We start from the raw sequence: 18,591 nt of genomic DNA on the forward strand, positions 1-18,591 counted from the left end.
TGTCACACACGGTGGTAACATGTATATCTGGACGACCAATAAAATAAATACATAAATTATCTCCGGGCGTTGCTGATTTCGGTTTATATGAGTGCATAGTAAAATATCGGCACCAAAACATAGGCATTTACATGTCATGGCCACTGAGTCTTTAACCATTCTCAATAAGGTTGATGTTCCGAATCAGGAACAAGATGACAAGCTTGATGTCCTTGAATATGGTCATGTTGAAGGTGGCACGGAGGAACAAGGAAACCAACTTATACATCCTTTTTACCCAAACATTAATGTAAAATTACTTTTGAAGTATTGCATATACATCATTTTTATTGTCTAATGTCCGTGCAATGGTTAATATGCTGGTGTGGTATGCTTTGGCATTACTCATCGACATACTGATCTACAACTTCGTAGTGAAGTCAGACGTAAAACATGAAGTATATAGCAATGCTTTTACTTTAATATCATTTTTCTGCAATGTAAATTGCTTCAAGGAAAAACATGATACTCTAGCATGGAAACAACACGTATATTCTGATGCTTATGTCCAGCGCAATTAGATTTATTTATAAGTAGCTACGTATGCTCAATTTATGATGCAAATTTTATATTAAAACGCTACATATGCTCAATTTATGATGCAATTTTTTATCAATTTTTTTAATAAACAACAGATTCATATAGTATCCAAAACTCTCATGCAGAAAAGCAATTTGGATGGCAATCTCGAGTCATGGATGACAAAGAACAAATAAGAAAAGGAGATAAAGAGTGGTATGTATGAATGAACGATGAAGAAAAATAGGAAAAACTGAAAAAGTCACGTGAAGCCTATCAACAAAGCAAAAGAACTAAAAATTTGACCCGGTTGCAAAAAAATACACACAAGAAAAGAAAAAAAATACAAACATGAAGCCAACACAGAAGATAAAAAAGTGTGCATAAAAAAGGCAGAAAAACGCAAATATGCAACCAAAACAAAAGAACCAAAAACTGAGGCGCAACACACTAAGCAAAGGTTGAACTTTTTTTTTGCGGGAACACTTGTATTACTCAAATGACAATGTCCTTACAATCATTAAGGGAAATACCCAAGACTTCCTCTGGCCCAGACCTTAGCCAGGTCATAGTTCGCCCCTCAACTCGAGCAAACCTAGCTAAATTATCACTAGCTTTGTTTTGGGCACGCGATACATGAGTAATACAAGTTTGTCTAAGACGAAATAAAAGTCTAATTTCATTCACCAAGGAGGCATAAACTGAACGATCAACTTCCTCAGAAGATATCAAAGATACTGCCATGCTTGAAGCAAAGGTTGAACTGCGATGGAGAAATCCTACATATATCGCGATAGCACAGGAAGTTATACATTTATGCGACAAGGACTTCGTAGTGAGCACACACACAACATGCTCGAACACTAGGCGAAGTATATGACATTTTTACCATGTGATATCAGTAACTCAACATAAGAGTTGTGTGTATGATTTTTTTATCATCAATACGATGGTTAATTTACTGGTGAGATATCTGTTGTCACTATATATTATCGGTCTAATCTACAATGTCACATTGAAGTCATACAATCATACAAAAAACATCATGTGTGCTCTTACTTCGAAAATCCTTTTAATTAGTAAATGAACTCTTGAAGAATATGCCTCAAAGTAGTGAAAAATTGCACTCAGCATAAGTCCTCTGTGCACCACCCTCTCTTCAACCATTGCCCATCCATCCCGTAGCAACGCACGGGCATTCTTTCTAGTAAGAAAATAAGAAAATGAAAAGGCAAAAAGAGAGACAGAAAACGGACAGAGAAAATTCAGTAACAGGCTAATGGGCTGGCATATTACCGCACGTGGGGGTGCGCGTCTGGTCGCTATCCGCCGACCCGCGCGGGGAATAGGATTCCCCTTTCTCCAGTTTCCCCTTCGCAGTACCATCGGCTGCCTGCGAGATTCCCCTCCCTCCTCCACCCGCTCCACTCCGACCTCGCCGCTCTCCAGCTCCGCCCCCTCCCTCCTCTCGGGAAGATGGCCGCGGCGGCGCTGACGAACGGGGACGTGCGCGCCGGCGGCGGGGGCGCGGTGCCGCGGCCGACGAACCCGATGGTCACGCCCCTGCTCACCGACCTCTACCAGTTCTCCATGGCCTACGCCTACTGGAAGGCCGGCAAGCACCTCGACCGCGCCGTGTAAGCACCCTCAAACTCACCCAACCCCCGCTCGCTCTACTGCATACGCGCCGTTTGCTGTTGAGCTCCGCGGCGGAGTGACGGTTCAGGAACAGTGGGCAGTTTCCGGCTCCGCCGAATCAGGCGCGGGGGCGGCCCAGTTTGCTGCTGAAGTTTAGGATCTGTGCTGTGCAGCCGTCTCCCGGATTCGAGCTCCGGGGAGCTTTCGTGCTGTCAAATTTGGACCCGTGTGATGTCTCTGTTAATTCAGTTTGCTAGTCAAGTGTTCCATTTAAGGGACTATTAGGTTCGATGGATAAAACTTGTGTGGTGGATAGTTTGGCGGTTGCTCCATTATTGCAGAACAGTAGAAATTGGCGGTCGTTTTTATTGAGAGAAATAAATAAACCATGTTTGATGCAGCCTAAGCGGAATCTGAGACGAAAACTTATGCTGATGGAATATGTGTATAGATTCAGTGATACCCACCGTTGATAAAAGCAAGCAGTAAACCAAGTATCAAGCTTGCTTGCCAATGTTAAAAACCGATGCAAATAGTCTATAACCAAGCAATCGCACGCACATGTTACAAGCTTACTGTTTCTGGAGGTTATATCAAGCATAGCCGCAGTGTTAATTATAACCATATGGATGAGGCCAGCCATGTGCGTAATTGAATTATCATGTTCTTATGCTTGTTGATGTTTATTGTGAACCTACTGTTTTCAGCTTTGATCTTTACTTCCGGAAGAGCCCCTTTGCTGGTGAGTTCACCGTCTTTGGGGGCCTTGAAGAGTGTATACGGTTTATTGCCAACTTCAAGTTCAAAGAAGAGGAAATCAATTTTCTGCGGGCTGCACTACCTACATGTGAGGTAGGATTATTGGAATGCCAATGTTATAGAAAAAATGTGGATCATTTTATGGGAATCCTGCACTCTATCCAGATCATGCTCATGCTCGTGTATGAATGGGTTTAGTTGAGTTGAATGCTCATACAAGTGGAAGGATCAGGGTACTTCACAATAAGCTAAAGGGATCCTTCTGGATGCCCCCTGAACCCATCCACCATCCAAAATGCCAATGAGCAAACAAAATCCAAATATAATTTTAATTGTCACTCTTAAGTAAACTCATTCTTGTTTAGATAACCATTTTCATCTTTGCGTGCAACTAAACCTGTATGCTTACTTTTATTTTGGTAGGATGGCTTCTTTGAGTACCTCAGTTCAATTGACTGCTCAGATGTTGAGGTTTATGCCATCCCTGAGGGTTCTGCTGTGTTTCCTAAGGTTCCACTGATGATAATCGAAGGACCTGTTGCGGTAAGTACCAGGAGCTGGTTAGCAAAAAAAAACATCCATATTGTCGTATTTACCTTTTTGTTTACTTTTGCCTTTTAATTTTCGTCCCAGGTTGTCCAACTTCTTGAAACTCCATTTTTAAGTCTGGTGAACTATGCTTCATTGGTTACTACAAATGCTGCAAGGCACCGCCTTGTAGCAGGGAAGCCAAAGAATTTACTTGAATTTGGACTTCGACGGGCTCAAGTGGGTCTTACTTTGTTTCGTTTTGCTTCTTTTGATTCATTATCCTTAACATGGACTTATGAGCACATGTCTATCAGGGGCCAGATGGAGGAATCAGTGCATCAAGATATTCTTATATGGGAGGATTTGATGCAACGAGGTATGATCTGCTCACACAATGAGCACAATATGTACCTTTACAATTTTCCCATAGTCTCTTTCTATCTGCATTCAAACATTTTTGTTATGTCTTCATAGGTCTTAGCTTTGTAAATTATTTGCTGGGTGCTCATGGTAGGCGATATATATTTGGGTCTCTTCTGCTACTGATGCAAACTATTGTTAACTCTCTAGATTAGGATCACATGGTTTCTTGAACTGGACTATATAGTTTTAAAACTATGTTAAGTCATCATTAGATGATAAATATTCTTACTCAATACTTGAACATGTGAACCAACTTGAAGTTATACCGAAGGCCGTACAATGCTTATCCAAACAGACATTCATCATAATAAGCAATAATCTGACATTCCTACCCGGGCAGCAATGTTGCAGCAGGAAGGTTGTTTGGGATACCAATACGTGGGACTCACTCACATGCATTTGTGAGCTCTTTCCTGGTTAGTAGTTACTTTCAGGTCTTGCTATGCTTATGAATAAATTTGCTGGTGTTTGGGACTTGCTTCAACTTTGTTGTTTAATAGTTGAAATACCATTCCTGTCCAGGAAAGAAACATATGCCATGTTCTAATAATTCTTCATGGATAAGCTTGATGTTCTCCAGAATGTATCCGACATGGATTGTGTTTATTGCCGTTCATCTAGCACAAGCTTGCTTCTTTCTCTAGTTCCCCTCTTTTCATCTCGCGCAATTCCAGTTTGGACCAACTATTTCATACTTTGAGGAAGGATCCATCCAGATATAGAGTATGCAGTTGGGCCAAAATTTCCTAACCAGTTGCACTTGTATTGAATACATAGATGAACATAAATCATTCATCAATCTGTTGATATTAGTCAATCCCTTTGACATTGTCACATTGATATTCAAATGCAAATAGTGAAAAAAAGTATATATATTTGGTGAGCAAAGCTAAGCGTATGATTATTAAATACTCCCTCCGTTCCATATTAGTTGTTGCTGAAATAAATGTAGACGTATTTCAGTGCTAGATACATCCGTTTGAGCGACAACTAATATGGGACAGAGGGAGTAGTTAATAATAGCATCTGGCTACTGGCTAGTACGAGCAAAAATCTAAGTCACTTAATTTTCACCCAGTTAAGACACAATAGATCTGACCATTTAAAAGAGAAACCCATGAGGTAAATGTACAAGATGCAATATATGTTTTACATCATGAACCTTGCAACTTTCATTAAATTTGTTTGATCCTGAATTTCGTCAATTTTTTTACCGGTGAGAACTAAATCTCTTTTATACCAGGGGTCTTCTTTGCTAATGTATTTGTTGACTGTAGGGTCTTGATGAAATCATTGACAAAGCACTTTCTAGCTCTGATGGTTTGAACAAATGTGAAGACTTTGTCTCTCTAGTGCAGAATTGGCTGGTTAAGATTCAGGTGTGATAAAATACCAGTTATTTTGTTAATCCCTTTGCTCATGTTACTGAAGTTTTATATAGACTTTTCCTCTTGATAATTTAAACATTGTTTGATGCTTGTGATTGGCTGTACCTATTTAAATGCTTTTTTAGTGAACAAACTTGATACAATTCTTGTCATCTTATCTGGCCTATTAGAATAAGAGATTAAGAGGTACAGTTGAAGTTGAGGTGACTAGTTGTCAAAGTACCACCTGCAAACTATTAAGCTTAACAACGTGGCTTTACAGTTTAAATTATACAGATTACATATCAGAAATATTGTACTTATCCATGAAGGTTCTCTTACTTGCAAGTTGCTACATAATTCCTCTGTAACTTGTTTCTATAGAACTTATGGCTAGTAATTTATGTTCAAGTATTCAAGATCTGTCCTTACATTCTTCTTTTCAGGATGCTAGTTCATTGTGTGGTTCCTTTGGCGAGACAAATCAAAGTGAGTTGGCTGCATTCACATCATATGCACTGGCATTTCCAAACTCCTTCCTGGCCCTGGTGGACACATACGATGTTAGTTAATCTTGCTCTGCATTAGTGTACTTGCTTTCTACGGCATGGCCTACATATTCATCTGTTCAGGAGTTTTTTTTTAAGCTGACTTGCTTAAACCGACTTGTTTCTGTATGTTCACGGCATGGCCTTACAGATTTCTACGGCATTACTTAAAACATGTTTTCGGTGACATGCTTAAACTGACTTGTTTCTGTATGTTCCTTCTTTTCTGGTTATGGATTAAAATATGTATATCTAGCCCATATATGTTGAATCTTCTGTTCATGTAACTGTTTTAAATTATTATCCAAGCAAATTTAAAATGTGCTACTGTAGGGGCCTCCCCTATAATTTTCCTTTTTTGAAAATGTGTCCCCTTGACTTTTAACAACTCTAGTTATTTCAGGACTGACCTTGACAGAACTAATGCATTAACTCAGGTTATATATGGGCATGGTTGATGTTTAAGTATGTATTGTTGCTAGGTCATGAGAAGTGGAGTGCCAAACTTCTGCGCTGTTGCTTTAGCTCTCAATGATATGGGGTACTATTGCCTCACCACTTCTTTATATTTTAGTATTTTCTTCTTATTTGCCCAACTTGCTTCTGTTACATGTGAAGTTATAGCTGATGATAACACAAAATAAAATGAAGCTTTCTCCTGGGTGTGTTTCCTTGCTAATACTTTTCAGATACTTTCTAGTTTCTACATACGTATAGTTTGTTTATTTTGAGTTTTTCTTCCATTATTATACATAAAAGTTGCATGTTTGAATTCATATGCTTGGACTAGCTTTATTTTTCATACCTAATGGGTCACTGATGCCTAACTTGTTGATCCTAGACCTCACAGCGTAGACATTTGATACCAACCATGCACCCTTGTTGTGATATGTAACATTAATTATTATCAAGTCTCTCATCTATTTTGAACAAGCATCTTGAGCATAAGCAGAAACACCAACTGGTTATACCGCCTCATCCCTTTGCTTTAGAAATTTAGGTTTCTTGATTGCATTTTTTGGTTACTTTAGGAATTTAATTACATCCCTTGCTGAACTTTAGGAATTTAATTACATCCCTTGCTGAACTTTAGGAGTAAGATCTGCCTGCAACATGTTAGCTGCTGTTTGAACAACAAATGATTTAAAAGAAGGGATGGATTTAGTTGACAGGTCTGGCTAGTGACTATATTCGACTTCCTTATCACACTTACGTATTTGAGCTGAAATTTGGATCTATTGTTGATTCATAAACCTTAGTTGTTAAGCATTAATGAAAACTTTTCGTTTCAGGTATAAGGCAGTTGGAATTAGGTTAGACTCTGGTGATTTAGCATATCTGTCTATTGAGACACGCAAGTTCTTCTGTGCAATTGAAAAAGAATTTGGGGTTGTTGGCTTTGGAAAAACGAATATTACAGCAAGCAATGATCTCAATGAGGAAACAATTGATGCATTGAACAAGCAGGTAAGCTGTACTCTAGAAGTCCAGATAGTTTGCTGCATACCACACCTTTCGAGCTATTATTAAGTTTCTATATTTATCTAGTGAAATACCTTGAAAGCTTTTCAACAATTTTACATTCAGATGGTTGCTACTTGTTAATGGTTTTGGTCATTTGGTGGTTTTGCCATCTGATAGTCTTTGTTGGTTTTAATTAACCATGAAAGTGAGTAAAAAGTATGCCCAGAATTGTAAAACTAATTTTAGATAAATATTAAGAGAAAACTTACCCAGCTGGTCCTGACAATTGACAACTTACTACAAAGTTTAAGGTTTGCTTCAAAATACTTGGTATCAGTCTATCATCTGCTGAATGAAACTTTTGCTGTATTGAAATCCAGCGCTTAACATGCCTGTGAATTTGATGGAAGACATCTGCTCTGCTCAAAGACATCTGTTTTTCTGCCTTCACCATGGTAGATGGCTTGGTGAATGACTATTGACTTTTTGTTTAGGGTCATGAGGTAGACTCATTTGGCATTGGCACCTACCTAGTTACCTGCTATGCACAAGCAGCACTTGGTTGTGTATTCAAGTTAGTTGAAATTAACAAACAGCCTCGTATTAAACTCTCTGAAGATGTCACAAAGGTATATATGTTAGTACCCATTACTAGTATTCAAAGTGAAAAGATATAGCTTTAGCAACCTCTGGTGTACCAGAATGAATAATTTGTAGGTCTGTGCTCCAGGTATCGATACCATGTAAAAAACGATGCTACAGATTGTATGGAAAAGAAGGTTATCCTTTAGTTGATATAATGACCGGACAAGACGAGCCAAGCCCAAAGGTAAACAATATTCATGTCGTTTGAGCAGTAAGCCTGCATCAAATAATGTGTCCACTTAAGAACTCTGCTACCAAACATTTACTTATAATTAGTTAGCAGATATTTATATGTTCGTGGGCTTGATCATTATTGCATTCCTTGATAGGTTGGTGAGAGGATTCTGTGTCGTCACCCTTTCATCGAGTCAAAGAGAGCTCATGTTGTTCCACAGCATGTCGAGGAGTTGTTGAAGTGCTACTGGCCTGGACATTCATGTATGTGTATCCACTCGAGTAGCTTCTACTGAATCTGGTCCATCTGAATGTATACGTCATAAATCATAACTTGTGTGTCTCAAGTTGAGAAGGACATTGATCCCAATCTTTATCCTCTTGTCAATGCCGAAGCCGTACAAAGGGAGGAGCTGCCATCCCTCAATGAGAACAGGAGTCGGTGCATGCGTCAGCTGGAACGGATGAGGCCGGACCATCTGAGGAAGTTAAATCCAACACCATACAAGGTTCGATCAATTACTGTTAAGCTTGATGTCACTTATCTGATCCCCTTGCATCTCAATCTCACCATGCACACGCGCTCTGCGCGCCTCTTGATCAGGTGAGCGTGAGCGCCCAGCTCTACGATTTCATCCATTTCCTGTGGCTCAACGAAGCTCCAGTCGGCGAACTGCAATGAAGACAGATGACAACGGGAGCATCCAGCACCGGATCGAATCCCGATAGCCTGTTTTCTCTTTCAAGAATAACGCATGTGTATCTTCCACGATACACTGGAAGGTGTTCATGTCGAAAGGACACGGCCTCAACATATATAGTGCTCATGTGCTCAACAAGCATCACACCAGTGTATGCACTATCGACTTTAACAGAGTACCATGCTGTTGTGCTCTGAAAAAAATAAATATAATTCTCTTGCAAGGATATGAAAAATATAATGGTGAGAAGCTGAGGTGAAATATGGAAACTATCTTTGCCTCACTTTCTATGAATGTGTTAGGGACTTGGGGTGTCTTTGATTCACATGATTCTAAAAATGTATAGATATATAAAAAAACTTAGAATTGAGATACCATGCCATGTTAAATCCTACATGAATTGAAAAAATACATGAATTTGTAGTACAAGTTGTTTGATTATATATAGGAAAAATGTAGGAGATTTTCTGAAGGATTAGGTGCATGCCATAGTTGTTATATACTCCTATTCCCTCTGTTACTAAAACCACGTCAGTTATTTTCGAACGAAGGTAATAGAAACAAAGGAAAATATCCATGAGGTTGTACTCAGATGCAAAATTTCTTTGAAATTGTATGCAAACTAAATAGGGAAGATTCATATGGTTTTCATTCCTACAAACTAAACCAAATTTATAGAGAAATTCCTACGGAATGGATTCCTCTGAATTCCTATGATTTTTTTTAAAACTAAAGAGGTCTCTATCTTGTAAGTGACGTGGATTAAATTAGATTTGTTTCCTCGTACCTCAGCTTCACATATGAATCGGATTCGGAGCTCCGGGACTCCATATATGGTGGGCGCTGCCCCATGGACACGGCGTAACGTCCGTACAGTACATGTTTGGTTTCGATCCCATGGCGCCCGGCGGAAGGAGCAGCGGCGGCAACGCGGTGGACGCGGCGGAGAGGCTTCACAGGCTCGCCGAGCAGCGCTTCCTCGTCGGCGACGTGGCCGGGGCGCTCCGGGCGGCGCGGGAGGCCCAGGCGCGCTGCCGGGCGCTCCAGGGGCTCGCGCACGCCCTCGCCGCCTACGAGGTCCACGTCGCCGCGGCCGTCTCCCGCGCCAGCGGCAGGAACTGGTACGCCGTCCTCAGCGTCGGCGCCCGGACGTCGCTGCCGAGTGGCGGTGTCGGTGTCTCGCACGAGGACGTCAAGCGGCGGTACCGCCGGCTCTGCCTCGTTCTTCACCCCGACAAGAACCGCTCCGCCGCCGCCGACGGCGCGTTCAAGCTGCTCCAGCAGGCGTGGGGGGCGCTCTCGGTCGGCCAGCGCCACGGGAGTCACCAGGCCGCGCTCTGCCCCGACGCCGTCGCCGCGATCCCGCCCGCCACCACCTCCCGCTCCTGCCGCGAAGCCTAGCAACCACACCCGACCACCGCCGCCCGCCGCCAACAACGCGCCCAGGGACGACGACAGGCGGCGAGCCGGCGCCGGAGACACGTCTCACAGCCGGCCACCGCCACCAGCCGCCCACGCAACCAAGGCCGAGAGAGCCAGCGCGGACACGACGCGTCACGCGCCGGCGTCTGACGCGAAGCCCGGCACCCACAGCGGACCACCGCCACCGGCAGCCTCCGCCGCGCACACGCCCAAGGACGAGGGGTCCGGCACGGACACGCACACGCCGCCGCGGCGCCAGGGGAGCGGGAACAGCAGGAGGTTCCCGTGCCCGGCGCAGTGCGTGCACTGCGGCGCGCGGTTCGCGTCGTCGACGGTGTCCGTGGGCACGTGGCACCTCCACTGCGCGGCCTGCCACAGGTACGCCAAGGTGTGCGTGCGCAGCCCCTCCAACGCAGAGATCTACAGGTGAAGCTGCGACCACGACCACGATGGAGAGGGACGGACCAGATGATGATACCATATCCTAGCTGGTATGCCATTGTTAGTTCACTCGTCAATGTTTCCTTCCGTTTTTTTTCTTCTTCTCAGGAGAGGATGTGTGCTGCGTACGAACGTGTTCATGTCTGAAATCCTCGGCGGCAAGATGAGGTGCTATATATTCTAATAGGTTGGTTTTGAAGTCGAATTCTCTGAAGTCTGGAATCCTTCACTGTGATCTTTTGCTTTTTATGTACTGTACAATAATATGCATGTTTTGTTACTTGTCTCAAGGTAGGAGAGGAGAGGAAGACATGCTATGCTATATGCTATGTACTCACTTGGTTCGGTCTTCAGTTGGTTTGTCAATTTCCAGCACTACTCCTTATTAAATTTCAGTGTTGTTTCGCTCAGTGTCTTGTCGCGTCCCAGAGAAATGATCGATGCAACGATTTCAGTGGTAAAGCAGATCCGCTCTCCCGGCTGGCCAAGAGGACAGAGTACGAAGGATCCTTATGGGAACAGTTGAGTTTGATCCATCTTGCGCAGGTACCTATTAGCGGGAACTTCATGAAAACCTACGTCTCCAACTTTCAAAAAGTATGAACTTTTATGTTCCACAAGGCCCATCACCATCATTGACAGTTTGACATACATATTGCATTGCACAAAGCATAGGAACAACTCCAACGCGCCGACCCAAACTGCCCGCACGGATTCGTTTGGGTTGGAACAGACACAAAAGTCAGCCCAACGCGCCGACGCAAACGGATCAGTGTCCGCTTTTTGTCTGCGCGTGACCCATTTTGAGCCGCGTTTGTGTTGGCGCAAACACGCAGCGGACGCGCGCCATGCCCGCCCTTGTTACCCCCTGGCCTGTCAGTCGGTGGCATATTGGCCATTCCCCCCTTCCTCCCATCGACAGCCAGCACACCGGGCCGCCCCATCCGTCGTCGCCGCCGCCCAGTTTCGGTGCCCGATGCCGGCCGCCTGCACCCACATACCTCCCTCAGTAGCACGCCACCCCCCGACGGCCCCATACTCTGGCGTTTGGTGGATCGTTTTCTCCGCCATCGCAGCAACCTGACGTGGACACCACTACCCCTCGCCTCCCCTGCCGGCATCACACAAGCGCAGCTACCTCGCTCGTCGGACGCCGCCATATTCGCACCATGCCGACAGGCCTGCTACCTGGTCTCGGAGAGGCGCGAGACTCTTCAGCGGCTGGCTTCTTCCACAACGCCCACAAGGTGTTCAACGGTTTGCTCGCAAGGTACAAATGGACTTCGGCGACGAGTACTTTTTCCATAATTTCATTTGCGATTCGAATGATTCTTCATCTGACGATGAGGAGATTGTGGATGTTGCTTTGGTCGTCCATGACCACATTAGTAGGCAGCGACCGATGTTCAGGGGCTCGATCCCGGGGCATACTCCGACGTTGAATCGCAGCCGAGAGAGCGGCCATTGCCTACTCTGGCAGGACTTCTTCGAGTCCCCTAACCCGCTCTTCAAACACCACCTATTCCGGCGCCGTTTCCGGATGGCTGGACATGTTTTCAACCGTATCTGGGAGGGGGTGGTGGCGTACTGTAACTATTTCGAGTGCAAGTAGGATGCCATGGGAAAAATTGGCTTCTCCTCTTATTAGAAATACACTGCAGCTATTCGGATGCTTGCATACGGAGTACCCGGTGATCTCATTGATGAGTATATCCAAATGAGCAAGTCCACGTGCCAAACTCCATGTGCAAGTTCTGCAAGGATGTGGTAGAAGTGTTTGGCCTGGAGTACTTGGGAGAGCCAACTGCTACAGATACAACCTGGTTGTTGGCGATCAATGTGAGTAAGGGCTTTCCGAGGATGCTTGGTAGTATAGATTGTATGAACTACGAGCAGAAGAACTACCCTTCTACTTGGCAGGGGCAGTATAGGGGCCATGCCAAAGCTTGCACTGTCATACTTGAGGCCGTGGCTTTACAAGATCCCTGGATTTGGCACTCTTTCTTCGGCATGGCCGGATCTCACAAGAACATCAATGTGCTTCAGCGCTCTCTGGTCTTTGCAAGGCTTGTAGAAGGCAACTTCTCGGAGGTCAATGTTGAGATCAATGGCCACCACTACAACAAATGATACTATCTAGCTGACGATATCTATTCTCAGTGGACTACTCTTGTGAAGACAATCCCTAAACCTGTAGGAGAGAAGAGGAAGAGATTTGCCCAAGCACAAGAGAGTGCTAGAAAGGATGTGGAGCGTGACTTTGGTGTTCTTCAATGTCGGTGGGGCATCGTTCGGTATCCTTCTAGAACTTGGAGCACCAAGAAGTTGTGGGAGGTAATGACTGCTTGTGTAATTATGCACAACATGATTGTAGAGGATGAGTGTCCGGATGAAATCTACGATTAATGACTTCAGTTTCAGGGTGACAATGTTGTGTTTGAGCATGGAGGAGCGACAACGCTTGCATAGTTCACCGAATTTCATCATCAAATGCGTAATTGGGAAACTCACATTCAACTGCAAGATGATTTGGTTGGGCACATGTGGCTCACGTTGGTAACCAATAGATGTATCGGCTATTTTTTCTTTCAAATGTATTTGAGACAATATTTTTATTTGACTTGTAAACTATGAGATATTTATTTGGTTGTGAAACTATGAGATATTTATACTTTGTTTGAATTATGTGAATTTGGGCCTGTTTTTTATATGTCACCAAAAAAGCTAAAAAATGTCCGCAAACGGGCAGTGAGGGCGAAAATGCGTTCGCGTGTTGGGCGCAATGCCGACCCAAACACAGAAGGGATGGACACGCCGATCCAAATGGACAAAAAAAATCGTTTGGATCGACGCGTTGGAGTTGCTCTAACACAAATTAAGTGGGACAGTGACAGAGTGTTCAAAACACATCAATGTAGTTGACAACGCGGGTGGTGTGGGAAGACAGGAAGTGGACAGATGCGTGTAGGAGGTGGATGATGTGTTTACTTTACACACATCTTCTTGAGTTTAATCATGTGCCACTTTAGATGAAACAACAGTAGTGGGAGCGTTGCACATTAGATGACTAGACTCAATTGGCAAAATATTCTTGGTGATAAGAAGAGAAGAAAAGATAACGAATTTGCCTCACCAAGGATGAAAACAGGGTTGACGTAGGAGTGAATGAAATATTACTTGATACTCGGATGTATGCGTTGGTTTCAGTTGCTTTGTGTGGAGTATTAGCCATGAGATACAATAGATGTTGTTATTTAGGATTTATGGATGTACTACCTATATAAAATGAGCCAACTTATACATATCATAATTTGCTATTATTGTCTATTTGACCAATTTCGCACGCCTATACTTATATTTATGTGCCACTAATTTCATGGTATGAGCCCCACTCCAGTTTCCTCCATAAGAAAACCTTGAAATTCTCATTACTTGCACTTAAATTTTCAATAATTATTTATTCTAAATATACACACATAGGCTTTATATCATAATATTCCAATTACTTGTTAAACTAGCAAAGCCAGTGACATTGTTTTTTTTTTGTGATGGAAAGCCAGTGACATTGTAACCCTCACTAGGATTGTTGGGGACACAAGTAGGCATTTACTGCCTGATTGGGGCTTGGGTTTTACTCCCTCCTTTCCGGTTTATAGAGCTCAATTCAAAAATCTCATCAACCAAGGTAAATGGTGAGTGGTGGAATACTTTTTGTAATTTGCAAAAGCACCAAATTAATGTTTTTGTTTTCCTCAAAAATTTGTGTTTACCAATGTATTAATTGCAATGCATGCATGCATAAAATACATGCATTGGTCAATTTTCTCTTAATACTTATATGCAATTATTTAATGCACCTTGGAATCTGAACTTGTGATGGGGAACAACCAAATTGAGCCTTATAAAATGAAAAAACTAAGATTTTGAGATAAGCCCTATAAACCGGAAAGGAGGGAGTATCTCGAAGGATTGATAATTTTGAAAACATCGTAGTCAATTATTGCATGTGTGATCTGATTATTGGACGAGGGTGCTTGTCATGCTAGTTCCTTTGTGTATATATGCCAGCTTAATTTCAGTATTTATCTCTGTCATTTATGTTGTTACACGAATTTGCAACATGTCTGCACGTAAACTAATGGTAAATACTCTACCATCTTGAACACAATGGCATGTCAAGAAGACATATGTCATGATCTTGAACATAATGGCATGTCAAGGAGTATATTTTGGACCAAAGAAAGTAAGTATGATATGTCATGTCCTACAAGGGCTTGCATTTTGGAATCGATTAAGTATATGTCATGCTCTACAAGACAATTATTTTTCTGCAAGGCAACACTATTTTCACATCAAGTAACGTCAAATTACCATCTTCAAGACAATGTGCATGTCCCGAAAGTTCTGCATTTTAGATCGGACAAAGCATACGGTATCTCTTGAAGATAGCTTAATGTGTTGATTCCCTAGAATCAAGACTAGCTACATATCCAGGTTGGCATCTATTCTCCTGTGATGATGTTCTAGAGACGGAGATTTTGGCAATGAAGGAAGGCCTAACGTTGGCCTCCCAATAGAGCAATCTACCCATCCAAGTTGAATCTGATTGTCTGGAAGCCGTAACGATGGTGCAGAGTGCTATTACGAATAGGTCTAAATTTGCTTTCTTGGTCAAAGAGATCAAAGATAATCTAGAGGAACGTGGTTCTTGTGTTACTCATATTCGACGTAGTCAAAATCTAGCTAGTCATTTTATGGCCAACTTTGGTAGGGTTCAAGTTCATACTGCGGTATGGCTTGGGTCAGGACCCGGAGAAGTCCTTGATATTGTACGCCGTGATTGTAATTCTGAGTTTTGAGTAATACAAGAATTTTCGCAAAAAAAAAAACTAGCTACATATCCGGAGGGAGAATCCACATGCTACTGTAAGGACTGCCCTTGACGAAATATCCTGTTGATTTGATTCTCTTCACGTCATCGTTGGTGATGTCCTTCTTCCTGTCGTCCCCCCTGTAATATTTCTGGCGACTGCAGCCATTCGAGAACGTTCTTAACACACCACTAGGGACATCATCACTTGGATTCAAGCAACAAGAGTAATAGATGTGGTTTCTCTCCACGTGACCAAGTTTGTCTGCCGGCACGGGCACCGCCCTAGAGAAAGTTTGTCCTAAGAACAAGGCGTGATCACCCAAGCTTGTGACCTCTATCCACGTGTGCTTGTCAGACACCGCTAGTTCATCGTCATGGATGTCGACGAGCTCAAACACCTTGAAGAAAGGTTCGTGGTCTAGTGACCACTGGGTTCTAATGGCCATTGCAAGCTTGCCACGTAAATCAAAGATGTAGCTGGTCTTTTCCCCGATGTTGTCCATCCACACAGAGCAGATGAGATGGATCTCATCAGTGACCACGGGCGCTCCCTGCTCATCCACGCCCATCTCAAATTTGGTTACCTTCCCGTTATACTTCGTGAGGCCATACAGCTCGCCGTTGCAAAACGTGATGTCGTCAATTGTGCCGCAGGATCTGCATGCTTGTCTCGTCCACACGCTGTCCGGACCGTCAACCCTACAAAGCGCGATGCCACGGTGCTCGTTCACGGTGGCGAGGATACAATCGCCCGAGGAGGGCGGGTTGGAGAATACAACTTTGCTCTCGGAGAAGACCCCCGCCGGTTTCTCAGGGAGCGTCACCTTGGCGCCGGAGAAGAGGTTGGCGATTCTGAGCGGCGCGGTTGAGATGACCCAGCCGCCGTCATGGCAGCCGATGAGCCGCCTACTGCCCCGGGGAAGCTGGAGCCACACCATGGCACCATCCTCGGGGCAGTGCAGGCGCTTCCACCTGCTGCAATTGCAGGGCTCGAGGAGCAGCCACGGCAGCGCGGCCCTGGGCGGCGCCCCTCGCGCCGCGGCCCGCCACGACCGGCAGACGGCGGCGAAGCGCACACGGTTGCGCAGGGAGGTGACCATGCGGTACACAACGGCGAGGACGTCGTCCGGGAACGCGGACGACCAGCGCCGCCGCGCGGCCGGCCTCGCTGTACGCGCACGCTTCTTTTCCCTCGACATCGATCGTTAGTGGACAAACCTATCGTGGAGAAAAACGCAAACTAGGTTTAACTTGTTTGTTGGGTACATGCACGAAATCGATTGGAAATCTCCAACATCATCTGAAAAAAGATCCAACGTATCTCCTACTCGGTTACGACACGTCGACACGGATTGTAGAGTAGTACTCCACCAATGGCATCAAACCTTTATATTTCTATGCTATAATTTTTGTTGGTAAATATACATGTCCAGGAATTTTACTACTTGCATCGTCACAAAGGGGTTGTTTGGATAGCAAATATTAGGCGTTGGTTTATAGAAAATGAGTTTTTAGCTGATTTTTAGCAAAACCAGTTTTACTATTATTTCGGTTAAGAATGAGTTTGTATAAGACTATGTTTGGGTTGGAGAGTGTGTTTGTCAGTTCCTTATTTGATAATGATTCAGAGTACTTTTCCTATTCTGCGGTGAGCTTCTTATTTTCCCGTCACATTCCGTCGAGGTACGCATATACAGGAGAGTTGACTCATCGATCTCGCCGGACAGCCGTGTACACGCTCATGTAGAAGCTAGCTACTGAGGCAAGCGCTCGATCAATTCGATTCGCCTGCTGCCGGACGCACGAAATTACGGCCATGAACACGCACACAGATGTAGAATCTTGCTGCCTAGAGCGATGGCTGGATCAATTCTATCGGCCGGCTGCAGAACTCACGACACGATGCCGCCCACATGTGTATCTAGAAGCTAGCTACCGACGGGAACAAGCTGGATCGATTTGATCTGCTGGCTTCCGAGTTCCGACGCATGTACACGCTCAAGGAGCTGACCTTGGCGGCGACAACAACAAGACGGACGGCGCAGAAGAAGCGGCGGCAGGCGGCAGGCGGTCGGCGGCTAGAGGATGACGTCGTTGAGGTGTGGCACACTAGTGAGAGCCCATCGAGGCTGTCGCCTGTCACGGGCACATCTGCAGATTCTAATTCTTTGGCTGATGAACGTGCCCACGAGGATCAGCAAGAGAGATATAGGAATCGCGTTTATAGAAAAATGACTAATAGTCGTTTTTGTACAAACCTGAAATTCCAGGTTTATAGGAATCCAGTTTTGCATATCCGTGGATTAGTTAGAAGACCCAAACGTGGTTTTAGTCCGTTAAACAGTTTTTTTGTTTTATATAGAACCGATTCTCTATATTCCATCTATCCAAACAACCCCAAAAAGAAAAAACTACTAATCACGTGCTACCCGAGCAACCAAAATTTGTACCCCATTCACCTGTCGAATTTCCAGGTATGGAAGATTAGAAAAGTGGCTTGCTCTTTGAATATTCTGCAAAACTTCACCGAAATAATAAGATTTAACAAACCTTTACTTGGATGTTGATGATAGATCTCTTTGGATCGGAGTAGGCTAGATCTTCCGGTGAACCTACCTTTCTCCTTGTCCATATGAGGAACTCCCGGTGCCGGTCATGGTGACGGTGGCCGGTGATGGCAGAGAGTGGATGGCGGCGGTGGTGGAGCTTCCCGCGAGCGCCGCGCTAACCCTAGATCGAAAGGAATTATCAATGGGGTTTATGGCAACTATCAACCTCGCAAGTCGTGCCCCGGCTCTCACCTCTGTTTATATAGCGCGGGCCACAAGGACCCACCAACCTTCGTTTGGTTGGGCGCCCCCGATCAGGGCGCGAGTCAGAGGCCCGTTCGACCCGTTGGGTTCGAACGGGAGAGAGATCAACCTAACAGTTGAAACACAAACCAGCTCAACGAGTTGATTATACTCGTTGTGCCCTCGATGTGGCTTGAGCGTAATGCTCGACAAAGTGGCCTTCCTTCCTACTCCCGTGATAGCAAATATTCCACT

The 18,591-nt window shown here is 44.2% G+C and overlaps 4 protein-coding genes across 6 annotated transcripts; 3 read left to right on the plus strand and 1 right to left on the minus strand.

The window, feature by feature from the left end:
* Positions 1 to 1,904: 1,904 nt before the first annotated feature.
* Positions 1,905 to 9,077, plus strand: LOC125553057 (nicotinate phosphoribosyltransferase 2). 2 transcript variants are annotated; one of them, XM_048716809.2, is made up of 15 exons: positions 1,905 to 2,195; positions 2,904 to 3,048; positions 3,379 to 3,498; positions 3,589 to 3,723; positions 3,801 to 3,862; positions 4,250 to 4,325; positions 5,187 to 5,288; positions 5,723 to 5,839; positions 6,307 to 6,365; positions 7,117 to 7,291; positions 7,783 to 7,917; positions 8,019 to 8,117; positions 8,263 to 8,371; positions 8,504 to 8,616; positions 8,712 to 9,077. In XM_048716809.2, the coding sequence occupies exons 1-15, from the start codon at positions 2,035 to 2,037 to the stop codon at positions 8,787 to 8,789; spliced, it is 1,686 nt and encodes a 561-aa protein (XP_048572766.2). In that variant the 5' UTR covers positions 1,905 to 2,034; the 3' UTR covers positions 8,790 to 9,077. The 2 variants fall into 2 exon arrangements, with proteins under 2 accessions (XP_048572766.2, XP_048572767.2); XM_048716810.2 differs by lacking the exon at positions 7,783 to 7,917.
* A 149-nt stretch (positions 9,078 to 9,226) lies between these two features.
* Positions 9,227 to 13,268, plus strand: LOC125553058 (uncharacterized). 2 transcript variants are annotated; one of them, XM_048716811.2, is made up of 3 exons: positions 9,227 to 10,858; positions 10,963 to 13,005; positions 13,087 to 13,268. In XM_048716811.2, exon 1 carries the CDS (start codon positions 9,688 to 9,690, stop codon positions 10,207 to 10,209), a length of 522 nt encoding a protein of 173 aa, XP_048572768.1. In that variant the 5' UTR covers positions 9,227 to 9,687; the 3' UTR covers positions 10,210 to 10,858; positions 10,963 to 13,005; positions 13,087 to 13,268. The 2 variants fall into 2 exon arrangements, with proteins under 2 accessions (XP_048572768.1, XP_087375233.1); XM_087519107.1 differs by having other exon boundaries at positions 9,227 to 13,005.
* On the plus strand, positions 12,415 to 12,801 carry LOC147976945 (uncharacterized). Its single transcript, XM_087521035.1, has one exon. The coding sequence runs from the start codon at positions 12,415 to 12,417 to the stop codon at positions 12,799 to 12,801; it is 387 nt and encodes a 128-aa protein (XP_087377161.1).
* Positions 13,269 to 15,564: 2,296 nt separating the features above from the next.
* LOC147976946 (putative F-box protein At4g17565) lies at positions 15,565 to 16,743 on the minus strand. Its single transcript, XM_087521036.1, has one exon. It carries the CDS (start codon positions 16,741 to 16,743, stop codon positions 15,565 to 15,567), a length of 1,179 nt encoding a protein of 392 aa, XP_087377162.1.
* Between the last annotated feature and the right edge of the window lie 1,848 nt (positions 16,744 to 18,591).

This window comes from Triticum urartu, chromosome 4A, assembly GCF_056163025.1.
Source record: "Triticum urartu cultivar PI428250 chromosome 4A, HENAU_Tu73, whole genome shotgun sequence".
Classification (NCBI taxonomy): Eukaryota; Viridiplantae; Streptophyta; class Magnoliopsida; order Poales; family Poaceae; genus Triticum; species Triticum urartu.

Excerpts from the sequence above, each read along its gene's own strand:
- LOC147976946 (XM_087521036.1), bottom strand. The coding sequence starts at position 16,743 with ATGTCGAGGGAAAAGAAGCGTGCGCGTACAGCGAGGCCGGCCGCGCGG.
- LOC147976945 (XM_087521035.1), top strand. The coding sequence starts at position 12,415 with ATGTGCAAGTTCTGCAAGGATGTGGTAGAAGTGTTTGGCCTGGAGTAC.
- LOC125553057 (XM_048716809.2), top strand. The coding sequence starts at position 2,035 with ATGGCCGCGGCGGCGCTGACGAACGGGGACGTGCGCGCCGGCGGCGGG. Across the intron at positions 6,366-7,116 it reads TTAGCTCTCAATGATATGGG|GTATAAGGCAGTTGGAATTA; the intron begins GTACTATTGCCT and ends TTTTCGTTTCAG. Across the intron at positions 8,617-8,711 it reads TAAATCCAACACCATACAAG|GTGAGCGTGAGCGCCCAGCT; the intron begins GTTCGATCAATT and ends CCTCTTGATCAG.
- LOC125553058 (XM_087519107.1), top strand. The coding sequence starts at position 9,688 with ATGTTTGGTTTCGATCCCATGGCGCCCGGCGGAAGGAGCAGCGGCGGC.